Source organism: Colobus angolensis, unplaced genomic scaffold, assembly GCF_000951035.1.
Source record: "Colobus angolensis palliatus isolate OR3802 unplaced genomic scaffold, Cang.pa_1.0 Scaffold580, whole genome shotgun sequence".
NCBI classification, from domain to species: Eukaryota; Metazoa; Chordata; class Mammalia; order Primates; family Cercopithecidae; genus Colobus; species Colobus angolensis.
In genome coordinates, this window is record NW_012119377.1 from 466,758 (window position 1) to 487,820 (window position 21,063).

General features: G+C 38.1%; 1 protein-coding gene across 3 annotated transcripts in view; it reads right to left on the minus strand.

Moving 5' to 3' along the window:
* Nucleotides 1–21,063, minus strand: part of GRIA3 (glutamate receptor, ionotropic, AMPA 3) — a 329,309-nt gene that overhangs the window by 123,734 nt on the left and 184,512 nt on the right. For all 3 annotated transcript variants that reach the window (XM_011962193.1, XM_011962194.1, XM_011962195.1), the window contains one exon: nt 18,257–18,310. In XM_011962193.1, the coding sequence (XP_011817583.1) occupies nt 18,257–18,310 (54 nt within the window). The remainder of the gene's footprint in view (nt 1–18,256; nt 18,311–21,063) is intronic.

Genomic DNA, 21,063 nt, shown 5'->3' on the forward strand with positions numbered 1-21,063 from the left:
TGAGAACACTTGGACACAGGGCAGGGAACATCACATACTGGGGCCTGTCGTGGGGTGGGGGGCTGGGAGAGGGATAGCATTAGGAGAAATACCTAATGTAAATGATGAGTTGATGGGTGCAGCAAACCAACATGGCACAAACCTGCACATTGTGCACATGTACCCTTAGAACTTCAAGTATATATATATATATATGTATATATATATGTGTGTGTGTGTATATATATATATATGTGTGTGTGTATATATATATATGTGTGTGTGTGTGTATATATATATATATATGAAAAAGGAAAAAGGAAAAAGAAATAAAGGCCATCCAAACTGGAAAGGAAAAAGTCAAATTATCCAAATTATCTTTGTTTGTAGATGATGTGATCTTATATTTGGAAAAACCTAATGACTTCATCAAAAAACTTTAGAACTGATAAACGAATTCAACAAAGTTGCAGGATAGAAAATTAGCATATGAAAATCAGTAGCATTTCTATATGCCAACAATGAACAATCTGAAAAGGAAATTTAAAAATTACCATTTATAATAGCCACAAATAAAGTTAAATACCTAGGAATTGACTTAACCAAAAAAGTAAAAGATATCTGCAATGAATGCTATGAAACACTGATGAAAGAAATTCACAAGGACACACAAAAAATGGAAAGATATTCCATGTTCATGGATTGGAAGAGTCAATATTGTTGCAATGTCCATACTACTCAAAGAAATCTGCAGATTCAGTACAATCCCTATCAAAATACCAAAGGCATTCTTCATAGAAATAGAAAAAACAATCCTAAAACTTATATGAAACCTCAAAAGACCCAGAATTGCCAAAGCTATCGTGAGAAAGAAGAGCAGAACTGGAGGAATCACATTACCTGGCTTCAAATTATACTACAGAGCTACAGTAACCAAAACAGCATGATACTGGAATAAAAATGTATAGACCAATGTAACAGAATAGAGAACCCAGGAACAAATCCACACACCTAAAGTTAACTCATTTTCAACAAAGATGCCAAGAACATATATTGGGGAAAAGACAGTCTCTTCAATAAATTGTGATGGGAAAACTGGATATCCATATGTAGAATAACGAAACATGATCTTTATCTCTCACTTTACACAAATATCAAATCAAAATGGATTAAAGACTGAAATCTGAGACCTCCAATTATGAAACTACTACAATGAAACCTTGGGGAAAATCTCCCGGACGTTGGTCTGGGCAAAAATTTCTTGAGTAACACTCCACAAACATAGGAAACGAAAGCAAAAAGGGACAAATAGGATCACATCAAGTTAAAAAGCTTCTGCACAGCAAAGGAAACAACCAACAAAGTGAAGAAACAACACACAGAATGGGAGAAAAAATTTGCAAACTACTCATCTGATAAGGGATTAATCCTCGTATGCTGTTGGTGGGAATGTAAATTGGTACACCCACTATGAAAAACAGTTTGGAGGTTCCTTAGAAAACTGAAAATAGGGCTTCCATAAGATCCAGCAATCCCACTGCTGGGTATATACCCAAAAGTAAGGAAATCAGGATATCAAAGAGATACCTGCACTCCTATGTTTGTTGCAGCAGTGTTCACAATAGCCAAGATTTGGAAGCAACCTAAGGGCCCACAAACAGATGAATGGATAAAGAAAATGTGATACATATATACAATGGAGTACTATTCAGTCATAAAAAAAAATGAGATCATGTCATTTGCAGCAACATGGATGGAACTGGAGGTCATTATGCTAAGAGAAATAAGCCAGGCAGAGAAAGACAAATATTACATGCTTTAACTTATTTGTGGGCTCTAAAAATCAAAGCAATGAACTCATGGACACAGAGAAGGATGGTAATCAGAGGTTGGGAAGGGGAGTGGTGGTGGGTGGGAGGAAGGTAAGGATGATTAATTTAAAAAAATAGAAAGAATGAATAAGACCTAGTATTTGATTACACAACAAGGTGACTATAGTCAATAAAAACTTATACATTTAAAAATGACTAAAAGAGGATAATTGGCTTCTGACACAAAAGATAAATGCTTGAGGGGATGGATACTCAATGTTTCATGATGTGATTATTATACATTGCATGCCTGTAATATGTAAAATATATCATGTACCCCACATATAAAAAGTAATATATAATGTAATATATAATATTAAACATATTTTATATATGGGGTATGTGATATATTTTACATATTACATATTACATGATAATATACACATACACACATATTCCTTTACTTTCCTAATATACACATACATACACATATATATATGCCTATGATGTATCCACAAAAAATAAAAATAAAAAAAACCTTAAAAATAAAATAAAATACATTATTCCTAGGCCTTACTTCTGATTACCTGCAGAGAGTCCAGTGGGAATATTTTCCCAAGCCCCACTGAATTCTCTATAAATAAAATAATGCGACAGAAGTGACCACTGAAAACCTGAAAGGAAAATGGGAAAAACAAATGTGTGAAGGTCATTGGCAGAGTGAAGGAAGGCAGGAGAGTTGTGCTGACTATTGGGCAGAAGTTGGCTTACTCTTGGTTTCCCTGTGTACCTTCTAATGTGATTCAAAGCATGTTGTCTTTTCCATCACATATTGCTAAATGTTGTAGCTGACATGAGTAAATATAAGCAGCAGTGTATAGAAAACTGAGATTAGAGTCTCCCAACAATTTCATGAAGGTAACTGATGCAGCAGCAGTGACCACCCCATATCCTGGAAGTAAGAGGGAGAAGGAAAAGTAGGATGGGTGTGTGTTAAAAAGGGGCTTATTAGAAGACTACTTTTGTATGAAGGATAGCAGCTTGCTGGCTCCTAATCCTGTCTTGCCTCCTATCACAATATCTTTAAGACATTTCATTTGTTCATAAATTCTTTTTAGGTTTCACTTCTTCGGCTGATCACTTGTGAATTGTAGGTGCGAATACTGAACCCAAGTCCCACTCAACACTCTTATAAAGGCATTAATGCAGTGGAAATGTCCACTGAACACCTAGAGGATAAAAGGAAAATAAAGGGATTAAGGTCATTGGTAGAATGTAGGGATCCTGTCTAAGAGCAGAAGTTGGCTGGCTCCTGGTCCTTATTCACCTAGAATCTCATTATTTTTAAGGCATTTCTCTTATCCATAACTCCTGCTAGATTTCTTTTTTTGAGTTGATAACACACTGAACTCAAGTTTGGATATAAATGCCACGTAGCTCTAAAACCTCTGTAAAACAACTAACATAACAGAAATGGCCACCATACAGATCAAATAGGTAAACAGATCAAAGAAAAAGGTAAAGAATAGTAGTAGAAAGAAGATAGTTTGGAGACAGTTGCTGGCTGAGAGGCAGACGTATCTGGCTCTCAGTCCACCTTCCACCTCTACTCTATTGTTTTAAAATATATTCTGTTTTCTTTCACATATTGCTAGACACTATTGGAGTCACGGACAAGCACAGTGCACACAAAGTTTTGAAAATTGAGGCCAGACTCTCCCTATCATCTCAGCAAAGACACTAATTCAGCAGAGCTGACCAGCGTATCTTCGACAGGGAATTGAGGATCTGAGCAACTGGGAAAAAAGGGATGAATGGTAGGCATAGTTGTATTAAGAGAGAAGTTCTAGTGCCTTCTCTACTCCCACTGCTGCACTTGACTAGCCCACAAAAAAGAGAGATGTTTTGCCTATGGGACAGAGGTTGCCTGGCTCTTGGCTCTCCTCTGCCTATTCTTTTATTTAAAATGATTATTCTTGCTCATAGCCTGTTGCTAGATTTCCTTTAATGAGTTTCCAATTTGCAGTCCTTAGAGTTTGGAAAATTGAGGAAAAATTCCCATAAAACCTCTGTTAAGACATTAAATAAACAGATCTGAGTATCATACATACAGTAAGAAAAAGGGGAAAGGAGGAGAGGAGAGAGTGGAAGGGTGGGAGATATTAAAAGTTAGTGGCTCCTTTTTGCTTTTTTTTCCCTTTTGGTAAATTTTACTTGATGTTTGCCACCCAAAGTCTGCACTTTCGGGAATTTTGATCCCCTGTTTTCCTTAAACCCTACCAAAAAATTATTGTAACAGAATTTGCTATCCAGCACCAATCTCTACCAGGAGAAGGTTAAGGAATGTAGAGATGGCTATTATATGAATATTTGGTTAAATGCTCATATAATCTGGCTAAATGATTAGCTAAATGATTAGAGTTTCCTAGCTCTTGGCCAATTTTTTTTTCTTATATTATGATCTATAGTGGGACTTGCCATTCCACTCTTTTGAGAAATTGAAGTGTCTGGCCTTTCTGAAACTTTTGTAAAATTGCCCACACAGTTTTTATCACTTGAAAGCCATTAGGTAAAAGTGGAAAGGGAAAGGGTGGGGGTAATACGTAGAGAATATTTTAGGAGAGAGCTTCTAGCTAAAGGAAGATGTGTATTGACTCCTGGTTCCCCATTGCCTTCATTTCTGGCATCACCAGCAGTTGGAGATGGCCACCCATAGTTCACCATGTGGGGGAATTTAGAGTCCCCGGTTTCCTAAAACTTCTGTAAAAATTGAATGAAGCAGCATTAGGCCTTCAATACCCAAACCCGAGAGGTAAAAGAAGAAAGAGATGGGGTTTTAAGCGGTAGGGAGCAGTAGAGAACGGTACATATCCTACCTGTCTGCTTGCCAGCTGTCAAATTGTTCTCCATAGCTAGCTGGCTCAGACTCCATTCATGAATCTACCTCTTACTGGTCCTCTTTATCATGTGACCTTTCCCAGAAAATTCCATCCTCACTCCTCCTCTCTGATAATAACACCCACGAGTGGGACATAGCTCCCTCAGCCAATCAGCTCTGACTAGTACCATGAAGCATCTGCCTATCAGACACACTCCAATTACTGTCACTCAGACTTCTCTCTGTCCCACAGTCCAGCCTCCTCCTTATATTCCATTTTTTCCCTTGTATAATGAATGCTGTTGTGAGTAGAAGTAGAACAGTGACCAGACAGCAATATGTGAACACAGATATTTTTATTATCAGAAAATCCAAGTCTTTAGAAAAAAGTATATAATTACTAGTTTAAATAAATGATAAATGATTTTACAAGTTTTTACTTTCGGGCTGGAGTGCAGTGGCCGGATCTCCGCTCACTGCAAGCTCCGCCTCCCGGGTTTACGCCGTTCTCCTGCCTCAGCCTCCCGAGTAGCTGGGACTACAGGCGCCAGCCACCTCGCCCGGCTAGCTTTTTGTATTTTTTAGTAGAGACGGGGTTTCACCGTGTTAGCCAGGATGGTCTCGAACTCCTGACCTCGTGATCCGCCCGTCTCGGCCTCCCAAAGTGCTGGGATTACAGGCTTGAGCCACCACGCCCGGCCAAGTTTTTACTTTTTAATTCATGTCCTTGGCTCAAACAAAGTTGACATTCGGTTTCATGTTCTTAAGTCTTTTTAGTTTGTTCTGACTTTTGTTTCAGGGTTTAAATGCTTGACCTGAGCACCTCTTCCAATGGCAACTATTCCAAAATATCCAGAAGGCTGGACGCAGTGGCTCATGCCTATAATCGCAGCATTTTGAGAGGCCAAGGTGGGCGAATCGCCTGAGGTCAGCAGTTCTAGACCAGCCTGGCCAACATGGTGAAACCCCGTCTGTACTAAAAACACAAAAACTAGCCTGGTGTGGTGGTGGGTGTCTGTAATCCCAGCTACTCAGGAGGCTGAGGCAGGAGAACTGCTTGAACCCAGGAGGCGGAGGTTGCAGTGAGTGGAGATCATACCACTGCACTCCAGCCTGGGTGACAAGGCAACCACATCTTTCTATTTAATACATGATGCATTTTTAAACAAGTTTGAGTTCAAAGGAAATTTCTGTGTCATGAATTCTATTTCCTCACTGAACTTCATCTGCTATTAAAATAATATATTTTAAAATAATATTTTTGCCAAAAACAAAATGTGTTTCAGTAGACTTGATATTTTTGCGAGAAACAGTGGTTCCCTTTGTTTAAGCTGTTTTACAGCAACTGCTTTCTCCCTTCACTGAATCATAGACTGCTTTAGCAGTTCATTTTCTGCTTGAAAACAAGTTCCTTCTTCTGGCATTTCTCATCTACCTAAAGACATTAGAATTTTCTGTTCTTTTTTATTTGCCTTTTTATATTTTTAATTTTGAGTGTTTGACTATGGGGATAGTCATGAGTTTTCATAAAGCTGGGCTCTGAGAATCTACTTTTTCAAAAGGATGACATTTACCACACAAATACCTCAGGAAATGAACTTGTTACATTTTGAGGCTTTAGAGTCTGTAAAACAAATTAATGTCTTATTTTATTTTGACATTTTCAACCTGAATTCACTTTGAATAAGATACCAATGACTCTCCAAGTAGACCTTCTCATATACTCTAAAACTCCCTTCTCTAACCACCTGCTGACTAAATTAACTCCCATATTCCATGTGTGTAAAAAGAATGTGCCCCACATACTGAAGTCAGCTAGCAACCCCATATCAGCTTGGTCCCAACAGTTTCCCAGTTCATGGAAAGCCTTCTTATTTAGTTTACTTGGGATAATTTTGCTTATTTTTCTTTACTGTTGTGGAATATATTGCTGTTACACTCTATGTGTAGGAATGCAGGATAAGCTTACTCAATGTTCTCTTAAATTGAACACTTAATAATTTTCCAGATATCACCTTTTGTTGAAACTCAAGAGTTATAAATGGCCCTTGACATACCAAGTCAGCTTTTTGACTGAGCTCCTCTCTACCCTAAATGCAAGGGAACCAATAGTTAACCAGGAATATCATTGCCCTATTCAACCTAAAAAAGTTACAGAAGATGAATCTTTGTCCTTCTACAACCTTTAGGGTTAAGGGTTCTCTTATAAAAGGAAGGAGAGAAATGTCAGAGGCATTTGAACCAGAGCAACTCCATCATGAGTAGGGGCTGGGTAAAATAAGGCTGAGACCTACTGGGCTGCATTCCGAGGTGGTTAGGCATTCTAAGTCACAGGATGAGACAGGAGGTCAGCACAAGACACAGGTCATAAAGAACTTGCTGATAAGCCCACTAAATCTCACCAAAACCAAGATAGCAATGAGAGCGACCTCTGGTTGTCCTCATTGCTACACTCCCACCAGCACCATGACAGTTTACAAATGCCATGGCAACGTCAGGAAGTTACCCTATATGGTCTGAAATGGGGAGGAACCCTCAGTTCTGGGAATTGTCCACCCCTTTCCCAGAAAACTCATGAATAATCCACCCCTTGTTTAACATGTAATCAAGAAATAACCATAAAAATGGGCAACCAGCAGCCCTAGGGGCTGCTCTGCCTATGGAGTAGCCATTCTTTATTCCTTTACTTTCCTAATAAACTTGCTTTCACTTAAAAAAAATAAAAAAAAGAATGTGCCCCAAAGCAAGGTGATTACATCCCTTTAAAATCTCTTCTTTCTGTATCCCTTTCTCTAATTTAGACTTATGGAGTATGAGGCCCAAGTGTCTAATTCAACAGGTGACTTTGAAGTACAAGCAGGTTTGAGAACCACTGGCCTAGATTATTGTCCTAGCTTCCTAGTTGGTGCTCTGATTTCTGTTTTTTTTTTTTTCCCCTCTCCAGTTTATTCTTCACATAATAAATTTACCTTCCTAAAATATCAGTTAGAGTATAAGACTCCTTTCTCAAAGGATTGCGATAAGTCCCTACTTTCTATTAGCAGTCAAATATCTTAACTTCATTTTCAAGGATTTCTATTATCTGTTATCTTCTGCTCCCCTGGCCTCATCTACACCATTTCCTTCAACAGACCTCATGCTCTAGCCACATCATGCACTCTTTAACATTGGTCTCTTTGTTGTCTTTGCCTACAAAGGGCCCCTACTTTATTACTTACAACTTTAGGTGCCTCTATTGAAATTTCATTCTTCAAGAACCATTTTCTTTTCTTTCCTTTCTTTCTTTTTTATTATTAATATTATTTTGATTGACAAATCATAATTGCGTACATTTATGGGGTACAATGTGATGTTTTGATATACATATACAATGTGAAATGATTAGATCAAGCTAATTCACATATCCATCACCTTGCTCACCTACAATTTTTTATGGTGAGACATTTGAAATTTACCCTCTTAGTTTGAAATATACGATACATTATTATTGCACCCTGCTGTGCAATAGATCTCAAAACCTATTCCTACTGCCTGTCTGAAACTTTGTACCTGTTTATTAACAACTCCTCATTCCCTCCCTCCTCACCCCCTAGCCTCTGGTAACCACTGTTCTACTCTCTACTTCTATGAGTTCAACTTTTTAAGATTCCACATATACATGAGATCACGTGGTATTTGTCTTTTTGTGCCTGGTGTATTTCACTTGACCTGATGTCCTTTAGATTCATCCATGTTGTCACAAATGACAGGATTTTCACCCTTTTATGACTAAATAGCATTTCGTTGTGTATGTATACCACATTTTCTTTATCCATTTGTTCATGGACACTTAGATTGATTCCACTTCTTGGTTATTGTGAATAGTGCTGCAATAAACATAAAGTGCAGATAACTCTTCAATATACAGATTTGTTTCTTTTGGATATATGCCCAGCAATGGGATTACTGGATCATATGGTAGTTCTATTTTCAGTTTTTTGAGGACCCTCCATACTGTTTTCCATAATGGCTGTACTAATTTACATTCCCACTAACAATGTGCAAGCATTCCCTTTTTTCTGCATCCTTGCTAACATTTTCAATTAGTGAAATAACACCTAAGAACATCTATATCAAATTTGTCTCTGTATCTTCTACTGGGTAGTAAGGGAGCTAATTGTGCTCCTTTATCCTCCCCCTTCCCAATGATTACATAGGCTATTGTACATATGGATGACTATTTATGGATTTTTGTCTTATTATTGCATGACTTCACATGCCTTCTGTGCAATAAGTATGTGTGTATACTCTACAACATAGGTGTTAAGTTACTCTAAGGTCCCAAATTTCCTGTTGTGTTATGGAATTTCTGTTAAGCCCATCTTATTATTTCATAAGGATTTTAATAATTAAGGGATGATTACATATTCAATGATTTTTGTGTGCTTGGACTAAACTTATCGAATTCTAGTGCTGTTTGCATTTCACCAATTCTATCTGGTTGCAATTGATGGTTTTGTTGGCTAGCCATGTTAGTATCCCTTCCTTTGGTTTGAACGGTAATCTTTGTGTGCAGTGGGAAGAGATTAAAAGATATGAGAGAAGGCAGGGACAGATTGGAGGCAATCTTACTGCTCATAGATAGGGTGAATTGAAATTCTGCTTTCTCACTTTCTACATTCTAAGTTTCTGTACACTTGACTGCTTCTGTGCAACAATGGTGATATTTGTTAGAAATATGGGTATAATATCCAGAAGTGATTCTTCTGAAATGGAAACTATCCATTTGGACTTGTAGATTCTGCTATATTTCATAAATTGCATCACTTCTCAATCATATCATGTCTGTTTTTTTGATCAGTGCATGTTTGCTCACATCTGAATGCAGCTATATAAAACCAACATGACCTTTATGCCTAAGCAGTTCATGCAGGGTCTTGTAAGCTTCCGTTGATTAACTCTCCAAAGCCATATTTCACATAGACACTGGTTACACAACTGTCATCCAAACACAGACCGTCCATGATTTGAGAATAGCCAGACAATTCAGTCTTCCAAAGATCCAAATGACTTTGGTATTATCCCATCTTTGCTGATTTTCACATACTGAAATTCACTTTACTTTTGGAAATGTGGATATTTGAGAGTTGGAAATAAATATATCCAAGGCTTACATTAAGTGCATTTATTTACAAGATATGATGTGGAGTTTTCCTTCATACAGTACTATTACTAGGGCACATTTTGTACAGGGAGGAAAACAGAGACAGAATCCTTAAGTTGGGTGACTTTTAGGAGTTGATGATAGATTATGGGTGAGAAAAGGTGGCTTGCCTAGAAGAAAGATAAGAGCAGTAGAATGAGGGTTGGAAGGCTGCCAAAGACAACTATATATCTCACATTTTGGATGAAGACTGCCTCTGCCTTTAGTGTGATTTGAATTGTTCATCTGGATGATGCTTCAATAAAGAAATGCATAGTAATTGTGGTGATTCAAGTTGTCAGGTTGCTAATGAGAGACACAAGTCTTTTTCTAGAAAGCATATCCATCCTCCTGGGAGGGTACAATGTGTAGAGTTGAAGATTACACCATATAAATTAGTACTTGAGTACAATTTGCTTATATTGTTCACTCATGATTTTATTCTCCAGTCTGACCAACAAACGTACTTAGAAACCTATTAAGTGCTAGCTGTTACAATGGTGAGCCATCTCAAACTTGGTCCTTGCCCTCATGGCACTTCATTTCAGTGGGGGTTATTTGTATGAATAAATAAATAATTACAATGTGGCATAAGTTCTATTAATGGGGAAATAGCCACTGATCTCTCTCTCTCTCTTTTTCTTTTTTTTTCTAACAGCTTCATTGCGGTATAATTTATATCATACAAAACTCATCCATTTGACATGGATTTTTAGAAAAGCATAAATCAGATCATACCTCTTCCCTGCTTGAAATTCTTCAATGGGCCTTCTGTTGCTGTTGAAAAAAGGTAAAACTCTTCCACCTGGCATCTAGTCTGTCCTGTCACTCATTCTGCTCTACCCAAAATTGCCTTCTGACTGTTCAGGGAAGACATCAAGCTGTTTTCTGCCTCAGGACTTTGGCATGTACTGTTCCCTATGAATGAACTCTCCTTGATTGGTCATGTAGCTGAATCCTTCTCCCCTTTCAGATTATTGTTTCAAAGTCACCTTTTCTGAAAGGCCTTCTCTGGCCACACTATGCAGACTTCCACAGTATTGACTTCCACAATCTGCCTTCTCTTTATTCATTGTCCCAGCACCTGTTCTATCTCCGTGGCAATTATCATAAGCCATGCAATTCTGGTCTGTACAATACAATTACAAGGTTCTTAAGGACACTACACTCTGTTTTCCTTGCTGTGCAGTGAACAAGTTGTTGGACATACAGTGGTATATATAGAAAAAACTTACTGTAAAGACCTTTAGAGCAGTGCTGCTCAAAATGTGTGCAGACTGGTGCTGGTGCTGGTTCATTGTTTGTTACCAGTCTGAGATGATATAAGGAAAGAAACGGAGGGTAAGTCTTTATCAACCTTCATAGGAACTTGACAGGGTAATATAATGGCTGTTGAATATAATACTAAAAAATATTGAACTTATATTTTATATATCTTATTTTGCTTGTTTCATTTTTTAAGTAATTTATTTTTGTTGCATGTTTACTGGTCCATGAAGATCTTGGGGGCGGGGGGAAACTGGTTCTTCTTCACAGATAGTTTAGGAAGCACTGTTTTAGAGGACATAATCTGAGAGCTTGGGGAGAAGATAAAATGCTTTTAATTCATCTTGCTATAATATTGGGTAGGAAATGATCTTTCCTTGTTAATTTCAGGCAGGGGAGAGAGAGAAGAGAGACAAAATGCAATGGTTGACTATAATAAAGGCATTTTGGGAGAGAGAGAATAGGAGTCTCAGAGTTCGCTACTTTAAGCTGACAAATGCCTGTGGCTTTCGAAATGCATGGCAGGAAGTTGGACCCCAGCCCAGTCCCCACTCCTCATTCCCTTGGTGTTCTATATCCCATTTCCATTTGGAGAAGAAAGTGAGTCCTGAGCTACCAGAGAAGTTGTGCACCAGGAGAGGTGACTGGATTCCCTGACATTTGGGACCAGTGGGAATTTTTACCTCCAAGCCCACCTCTCTTGCCTGCAAAGCCAGGCTCCAGCCCAGTGAGCTCTGTGTTTACATGCCATCTGCTGAGGTGTCAGTGATCACAACATGTGGGTTTGAGCATTTGAATTTTTTATTTAGAACATGAAACATGTCAGAACAAAGGAAGGGAAAGTAGAGAACAGAACAAGAAGACCTGGAAGGGGAAGAGAGAAGGGAATAGTTGTTATTGGCAAGCAAAACAGCATAACCAAATCTTATTTAGACTTGTTTTCTCTCTAAGCAAAACAGGCCCTTCTCTTTTTCAGGTACATTCTGAGATCTGGTAAGCTGCGGAGTTCACTTCCTCAAGCTTGTTGAAGCTCCTGGCTGCCTGTTTGGGTTCAATTTTATGAGTAATGCTCTTGTTTTAGTAAAATTTTGGAGAAATTAGATGTCATCTAGTAGCCCCTTCCATCGTTATTTTCTGGCGTAAGTGAGGTTGGATGAGGAGGGAGAAGAAGACAAAGCATAAGAAAAAAGGGGAATGAAAATATGTGTGTGTGTGTGTGTGTCTGCGTGCATGCACGCGTGCGTGTATATGTGTGTGTGTGTGTGAGAGAGAGAGAGAGAAGAGGGAAGGAAAGCGGTTGGACAGCAGGGAGTGATGGGGATGTAATTGATGCCTGTTAAGATACAGTTCATGTTGGGATAGTTTTTTTCAAACCCAGATTCACAAAGGTGTCCTTGTTTTTTTTTTTTTTTTTTTTTTAGACAGAGTCTTGCTCTGTTGCCCAGGCTGGAGTGCAGTGGCACAATCTCAGCTCACTGCAACCTCCACCTCCCGGGTTCAAGCAATTCTTCTGCCTCATCCTCCCAAGTAGCTGGGACTACAGGCGCATGCCACCATGCCCAGCTAAGTTTTGTTTTTTTTTTTTTTTTTTTTGTAGAAACGGGGTTTCACCATATTGGCCAGGCTGGTCTCGAACTCCTGACCTCGTGATCCACCCGCCTCGGCCTCCCAAAGTGCTGGTATTACAGGCATGAACCATCACACCCGACCCAAGGTGTTCTTGTTTTTAAATGCCCTTTTTATCTCTGATCACTTCATCCTCATAAATTTAGAGCTTGTGCTTCGTTTATTTACATTTGGTGTCTTTGCGAATGCTCTTATGTGACCTTTGTGGTGCTGGCTTTCTATCTCACTGAGAAGCCTGGGTGGGTAAAGTGGGAAAAGCAAGGTGCTCTGCTAAGAGTGTTACCAATCTGGATAGAAAACCTAGTTTGGCAATGGATTAGCTATGAGACTTTGGGCAAGTTATACATATTTTCTGGGCCCATTTTCTGATCTGTAAAAGGCTTAGGGAGGTGGGTGGACAAGAAGTCTCTCCTCATAGAAGTTCTGAGAAAATTAAATGAAAGTCTAAAGAAAACAGCTAACACATCAAAAAGGAATATAAGACAGATGAACTTTCTTCTATTTTCTCTCCTTGCACAATGACCTGTTTGATTGCCTGTAGCTCTCTACTGCTGACAGCAGACATTACCTCAATTCCTCCACTTACAGGGTCAGCAATTGTCTCCAACTCTGGTACCAGTCTCAACCTAGGCAGAGGAACTGTCAGGTCTTCTAAGGCAGTGGTTAACTGGTGCAACACCGAATGAGCCCTGCTATGGCTCATGTTCTCCCCTGGGCACTTCAATTGTTTGTGGGTTTTTGTTTTGTCTTGTTTTTGTTTTTGGTCTTATATGGGGAGTGATGAACATCTGTTGTTGGATCATTCAATCCAGATCCAATTTGCCCTGTGTAATCTGCTAGGATGTTTTTGATTGATCCTTTAGATCCCCAGCTCTGTTTAAAACTTGACTAAGAATACTCATATCTCTCTTGGTTTTTGCCCACTTGGACTGATTTTAAAGCTTTAGTCTGCCTTTTAACTTTATATCCTCAAGAATAATGGGGCTCTGGTTTTGCTTCCCTGTTTGTGTCCTCAGCATTCACTCAGATGATGGGTCTACACCCTTACTCCTGGCCTACCCTGGTCCAAACTGAACTCCAAGAGGGAAGAAATGTAGATCTAGAAGTGACAGTGGCTTATTTTCCAAATTCTAGTCATTAATATACCACATTTTCAGCTTTTGCCATATAGGTGGACCATCTGAACTATAAATTTACTTAGTATTTTTATTTACATTGACTGAGTTTCTTTTATCTACATATCTACTTCAACCTCATTCTAAGGAATGGTATCTATAAAATCACAGAATTGCTGGGATAGTTGTTTTTCTAATATGTATTTAATACACATTCAAAACTAATAAGTTAAAAGAGAAGTTTTGCTATGTAGTATCTAAAATCATCTCATGTACATTTTGGGAAATACTGATCTTGTCTACCTCTGCATTTTACAGATTGATAATCAGGTTCAGAGAGGTTTGGTTTGCCATATAAGTAGTTAGATGAATTCTTGGGATTCAAACCTGACTCCTACCTCCTAGCCTCGTGCTTTATTTTTATTTTTTTATTATACCACACTGCCTCCTGCCTTTGCATCTATTCCTAATATTACTCTAGGGCTCTACACACAGTAACTGAGCTGTCATTACTGACATATGTGAAAAACACTAGATCACTTTACACAACATGCCTGACAATGCAGGGTAAAGCATCCGGATCCAGGACCTTACCATGAGAGATTGAGAGGCTGCTTGACTGACAGATTGTACACATGATGGCTATCTCTGGGACTAACGTTGACAAACAGCGCCATGTTAGAGAGAGTCCTGGAAGAGAAAACAACAATTAATTACAGAACAACTCCAAAAAAAAATGACATCATCAACTGATACAAGAATTTGTAAGAGACTTACTTGCTCTATTGGGATGTCCACTTCTGGCCTGAGTAGATCACATCTCTGGGTTGTACTCCAGGTGTAATCTTCTGTTTCTTTTCAGGATTTCAACAAGCTAGAATTTTCTGCAGCTCATTGTCCACTCTGAAATGTACATCTTGACCTCTGTGAGGCCTTTGTTAAAGCCTTCATGGAATATCCAAGTCTTCTCACTTTAGGATTGCTACCAGGGGACGTTCCATGTAAATGTACAAAGAAGTCTTTGCCAGATAGACAGAGCTCAGTATCAAAGGGAACTGCAGGAAGTGATTCCAGGAAGCTTAGTTAAGTAGCTTAAGTATTCTTGACTCTACATTTGTAGAAGAAAGCAGTGGTTTTGTGCTGTTTGTAACACCAAGACTCACATTGGACTTTACTCTTCTATATATAGATATCCATCCTCAGCTTACATCCAGCTGGCTCATCTTGAAAGGAAACATCTTCTTATTTCCATCTCCCCTTTTCTTGACCATCCAACTTACTTCTAAATAGTTTCGGTTTACTCTCTCTCTCTCTCTTTCTGTATGTGTGTGTATGTCTTTGATGGAGGCATTTGAGGTAATTTTTATCTGCTTTGAGAAAACTGGGAACCATGGACCATAGTAGGGATAATTTGTCTCATTATTATTATCATCAGAGATGAACAGCAGCTCCTATCTCTATTGCCCAAATGCAATTTGATATAGAGTACAGGGACTTACATGGCTGAATTCAAATGAAAAGAGGGTCACTAAAGGAAGAGAAAGGGTGGCAACTCAAACCATGGTAAAGGAAATCACATTTTCATTACTCAGACTGACATGATACTATACATTACTTTCCTTTTGAAGGAACAGACTTTGCTTGTTCTTGTAGTAGACATTCCCCCAAAGTCTCATAATTCTGAGTTGTGTGTGTAGGATTCAGTTTGCCATTCTTTTCCCCAACCTTGTCCTAGTGATTTTCTCTTTCAGTTCTATCACTCCACAGACTTTAATTTTTGTCAGGTCTGGATCTCAAAATTGCAATAAAAGCTGATCTAAAAGATTGTCAGTAGGCAAAGGATAAATTCTTGAGATGATGGATACCCTATTTATCCTGGTGTGGTTATTGCGCATTGCATGCCTGTACGAAATATCTCATGTAAGCCACAGAAGTATACATCTAGTATGTACCCACAAAAATGAAAAAAATAAAAAAAGTTTGTCAGTAGAAATAAGGAGACCCAGTTGGAATTACAGAATGGAAAAGGCCTTTACAGTCATGGTAGGCCAACTGAGATAGCCGTTCTTATGCACGGCTCAGATGGCCCTTTAAGGCAAAACTTGTCTCAAAGAATTAAGTTAACTGACAACCTCCAGCTTCAGGTACCTTCAGATCTGCCTCGGTTTTCAAGTGGAAGGTGCGTGCTTTCTGGGCTGCTGCCAGCTAATGACTGAGCAAAATTGGGATGCAATGACTTGCCATTTGGAAGAAGCATAGGACTCCTCTATGAGCTATCTTTTACACTGATCTCCTAGTTGTGTTGGCCAAGATTTTATGAGTGCTACACTACAGTCTGAAGCTTTTCCTATTAAACTTGCTTCCTTTTCCCTTCTGTTACTGGTATAGACCTGTATTGTGGTCTGAAGCTCTCCCTGCCTACTTATGTCCCTTTGCCTTTTATCTTTCACAGGTGTTACTCCCAATAAATATCTTGCACTTCTAATTATTATCTGCTTTCAAATGACCAACCCAACACGTCAATGACTGCCCTCCACCACTCCCACCTGAATGTTAAAGTAAGGGAATTGTAACACTGTCTGTAGAGGTGAAATGACTTACTCAAGATCCCTTACCTTGCTAGTAGCAAAGTCAGTTTGACAACCCAAACTTTCTGACCCCCAGTTCAATGTTATATCTCAAACTTATTCGTGTATAATAACAACCATGTATGCAAAATCCAGATTTTGCTATATCTCTTTATCCCCCTTGCTATTGTTTACTTAAACATTAAAAACATATTTTACTTTTGTTATATCTCTATGTTAGCCCTGTTTGAAGTAATAATATCTATAAAATTTCAATTTTGATGCGCTAGTTTTATATTTTTCTAATACATAGTAAGGAAATATATTTTCATTAAAATAAAAAAGTTTACATGTGTATACTACCTAAAGTTACCTCAGGTATTGGTCAGTGATTGGTGAACCCTGCATTTTTAAACACTGTGCTATAAACCTTGCTGCTTTCTAGGACATACAAATCAGAGGAGAAGGAAAGGGGAAAGAGATGAAGGAAGAAAAGAAGGAAAGAAGAAAGGAAAGAAGGAAAACAGAAAGGAAGGAAAGAAGGAGAGCAAAATATTTACTGGTGAGAAAGTAATGATAAAAAGTCATCAATAACTGTAACAGGTACCTTGTTGTGACATCCATATATCCTGACGAGCCACAGTCTAACCTCCATTGCATTAAAAAAAACCCTTTATTTATTGGTTGCCTAAAAACCATATTGAAAATATATGGACGCAATTTAAGAATCAAGATTTCTTCTCCTAAAAGAGTAGATTCATTTATTCCCAAAATGGACTGAAGTGCTCCACTTAGAGCAAATTATTGGAGAAAAATGCACACAACATTTGAAAGCAGTAGCTCTAATCTGCATCTTATAAAGTGTTTGAATGCACATACTCCTAAGAAAGAGGTTTAAGTAACATTTCCTTTTTCATTTAAAAAAGATTCATTATTAAAAAAATGAGATATTTCTTTGATTAAAATACATAAGAATATAATTACAATAATCTTTCACCTTTGTTTCTATTCTTTTGGCTTAAGAGCTTTATAATGATCATAATTTCGTTGTGCTAATGAAACAAAATTGGTGTTAGAACTCATGTTATGTAATAACTTTAATAGATTTTTAGTATTATAGTGATAATTTAACATTTCTCTTTCATTTCATGGAGATGGTATTATTCAGAACCTCTGCCAAACAGATATTACCAATTTAGAAGTAATTTTGTTAATTCCTAAACAAATTGTCCTTCCAGAGAAAGAAAATGTATAAAATAACCTTAATGAAATACTAGCTTCTACAGAGTCACAAATTTTAAAGGCATGGGAAGTTTGAAAGTAAACATTCAAGTTGTGTTTTATGTAAGTAGAAATGTGGCTATACACTTTGGCAGGGTCATATAATGTACCATGTTGAAACCTACTCTGACATCTGGCTCAAAAAGATTTGGTAGTGGTCTGCTTCTGAAAGGACAAATGCAGTACTGATCTGCACATATACTTGAATCAATTGGGAAAGAGTCAGTTTCCTGTGTCCCCTATTCCATGGTTTATATTTCAAACCCAATTAGAATAGTTTACATTTCAAACCGAAATTGAATCTAAAAACAAGTAAAGAATCATATCAAATTATTTTTTAAATTAGGAAAGAATATAGCTGCTTCACAGCTAAAACAATGACAGCATAATTGAAAGCAAGGCTATTGCATTCAGGTTTTGGTATTTACTAAGTCATGTCTCCAAGTTTCTGGAGAAAGCATTAGGTACTTCATGTATTTCCTTTTTGGATGATTACAGAGCAATGCAAACTAAATAGGATATATTGCCCAGGGACACTTGCTTGTTCTTACCAGGTTAGCGAGCATGTAGTGGTAACCTCTTGAGTGTTTCCCCAGGATCACAACCTGCAGAAAGAAGAAATAAGACATATTGCTTATTCAAGAAGGGCATTTTCAATTGTACAATCAGTGGGGCGGCTAGAACAAAATGTTAGATCTTTTATATACAGGAAAATCACAGTTAATTGGATCAGATTTCTTGTTGTTGCATTTCGCTTTCAACTAGATAAAACAGAAAGACATGCTAATATCAAAGTTAAAATGTCAAAACAAGAGGAAAAAAACTCCCTAAACTTCCAGGTCAGTAGTATCACTGTCACTTAAAATAGATGGCAAAAGTGATGAAGCTGAAGATTCCCAACCCATGAACTCGATTTGTGTACTTAGCTTTTGAGATGGAAAATCAGCTGAACTTTGCATACAAAGTAGAAAATAGAATGTACAGTATGTTTTTTTTTTTTTTTTTTTTTTTTTTTTTGGTTATTTGGAATGCTAAGGGAATAGAACACTCAAGGATTTTCAGGTTAACTGAGGTTGCTTTTGCTTATTGAAAACTTTTCTAAAATGCTTATCTTCCTTTTCCTGCTTTAGTGTGAAAGACTTGCAATTGTTTGTACATCTTTTGGTGCTGATCGTGATGCCTTAGGGCACTGAGGAGGGATTCCCCTCGAGGACACTTGACAATGCCTGGTGACATTTTTGATTGTCACAACTGGGAAGGGTGCTGCTAGCATTTAGTGAGTAGAGGCCAGGGATGTCGCTAGACATCCTATAATGCTTGGAATAGCCTACACAATAAAGAATTCTCAGGCCCAAATGTCAGTAGTGCTAAGGTTGAGAAACCCTTCCTCAGCATCATCATTCTTACCATAATTTTTATGAATAATGCTATATTAGTGCAAAGTCTAATAATAGGCTTTGTATTAATAAAATTGTACTTTGTACAGTTCACAAAGTACATTTTTATTATCTCAAAATATGTGAGTGGGCTGAATATTTTCCAACCAAATGTGTTGGTTAGAAGTTAGAAGCTTTTGACTAAATAATTGATGTTTATTTCCTTGAAGCCAAATTCAGGAAACATTCTGGTTAATTGAGGATTTTTATTGAGTACTGAATGTGTGCAAAGTACTACAATGAGTATCCATGGAGGGAACAGGATAACATAGAGGTTAAAGACACAACCAGAGGTGGAACCAGGTTTTGTACTGGCCTGAAGCTAATGCGATTTTAGGATCTTTCTTTAAAAAACTGTAAAATTATGAATGTCATAATTTGGAACAAGGCCTTGGAAAGAAGCTGTGCAAGTGAGGGGCCACTAAGTTTAAGCTTTATGATAAATTCCTCTCTGGATGCAGCTATTAAAGGGTTTAGAACAAAGTGAGAAGGCCTCAAAATTGCACACATATCAAACCAGAACTATACATGAAAGGTTGTAATAATAATAAGTCTACCTGTCCTTATTTGAGTGCTTAGTATATGCAGGCATGGTGCTAAGTGCTTTATATGTATTTAATCCCCAGAACAGTTTAACAGATTAAGTATCATTAGTTTCATTTTACAGATGAGGAACTTCAGTCAGAGAGAGTTTATGTAAGTTTTCCAAGGCCGCACAGCTAGGAAGTGGTAAAACTGGAATTGGAATCTGGGTCCATTTGCCTCTAGAACCCATACTCTTGGCACTACTTCACATGGTTTCTAAATATATGCTAAGTAGCAAATGCTAGTAATTGCTATAAATTCTTGGACAAGAGGAGGAAGAGATATTTAAGGCCTGAGATGAACAGGGAAGTCTTCATGGGGGAGGCAATGTTTAAGTTGACCAGAGAAGTGGAACCATACATTTGACTATGATGCTGGCATTACAAGCCCTCAAGTCATTTCAACAAGTCATTTTAAGTATATGTGTGTGTGTGTGTGTGTGTGTGTGCGTGAGAGAGAGAGAGAGAGAGAGAGGACAAGAGAGCATAGTTTTTGATTAATTTAAAGTATGAGCCACATTTCTGACTGATTATTTATGGAGGAAATGAAAGGTTAACGAATGTCTTGAGGATGTGATTTCTCATGTTTCCATGACATGAAATGAGCTGTTAGGTGTCTTCTGGGATGTATTCTTCAGTGTCTGCTTGCGAGAAACATTCTTGCTGGTGACATTTGTTAACTTTTGGTGGCAAGTTGGGACCATACATTTGTTGAATTTTTAATTAACTGACAACTCTCAACATAATAAAACCAGAGGGTTTTGAGTTCTGCTAGAAAAATGAGCAATATTCTTAAAGACATCTGGCAGAGCTTAGAGAGGAATAAGGAAGGAATCTAAGGAAAAGGAATATGTTTTTCTCATTGGAGGTAGAGCTTAGTGGGTTTTTTTTTGTGCATAGAGAAGGTGAAAGGGAGCAATAGAAGACATCAGTGTTGTGAAAAGAGCAGCAAATGAGGACCCAGGACCCCAATCTTGTCATTTGCTAATTGTTTGTTTGTGGGCAAATTACTGAGCCTTCATTTCCTTGTCCATAATATGGCCCTGCCTATCTCAGAAGTGTTGCCAGGATCGAACTGGATAATGTCTACAAAAGTGTTTGATGCTGGGCGCGGTGGCTCACACCTGTAATCCCAGTGCTTTGGGAGGCCAAGGCGGGCGGATTACCTGAGGTTGGGAGTTTGAGACCAGCCTGAACAACATGGAGAAACCCTGTCTCTACTTAAAATACAAAATTAGCCAGACGTGGTGGTGGATGCCTGTAATTCCAGCTACTCGGGAGGCTGAGGCAGGAGAATCACTTGAACACGGGAAGCGGAGGTTTTGGTGAGCTGAGATC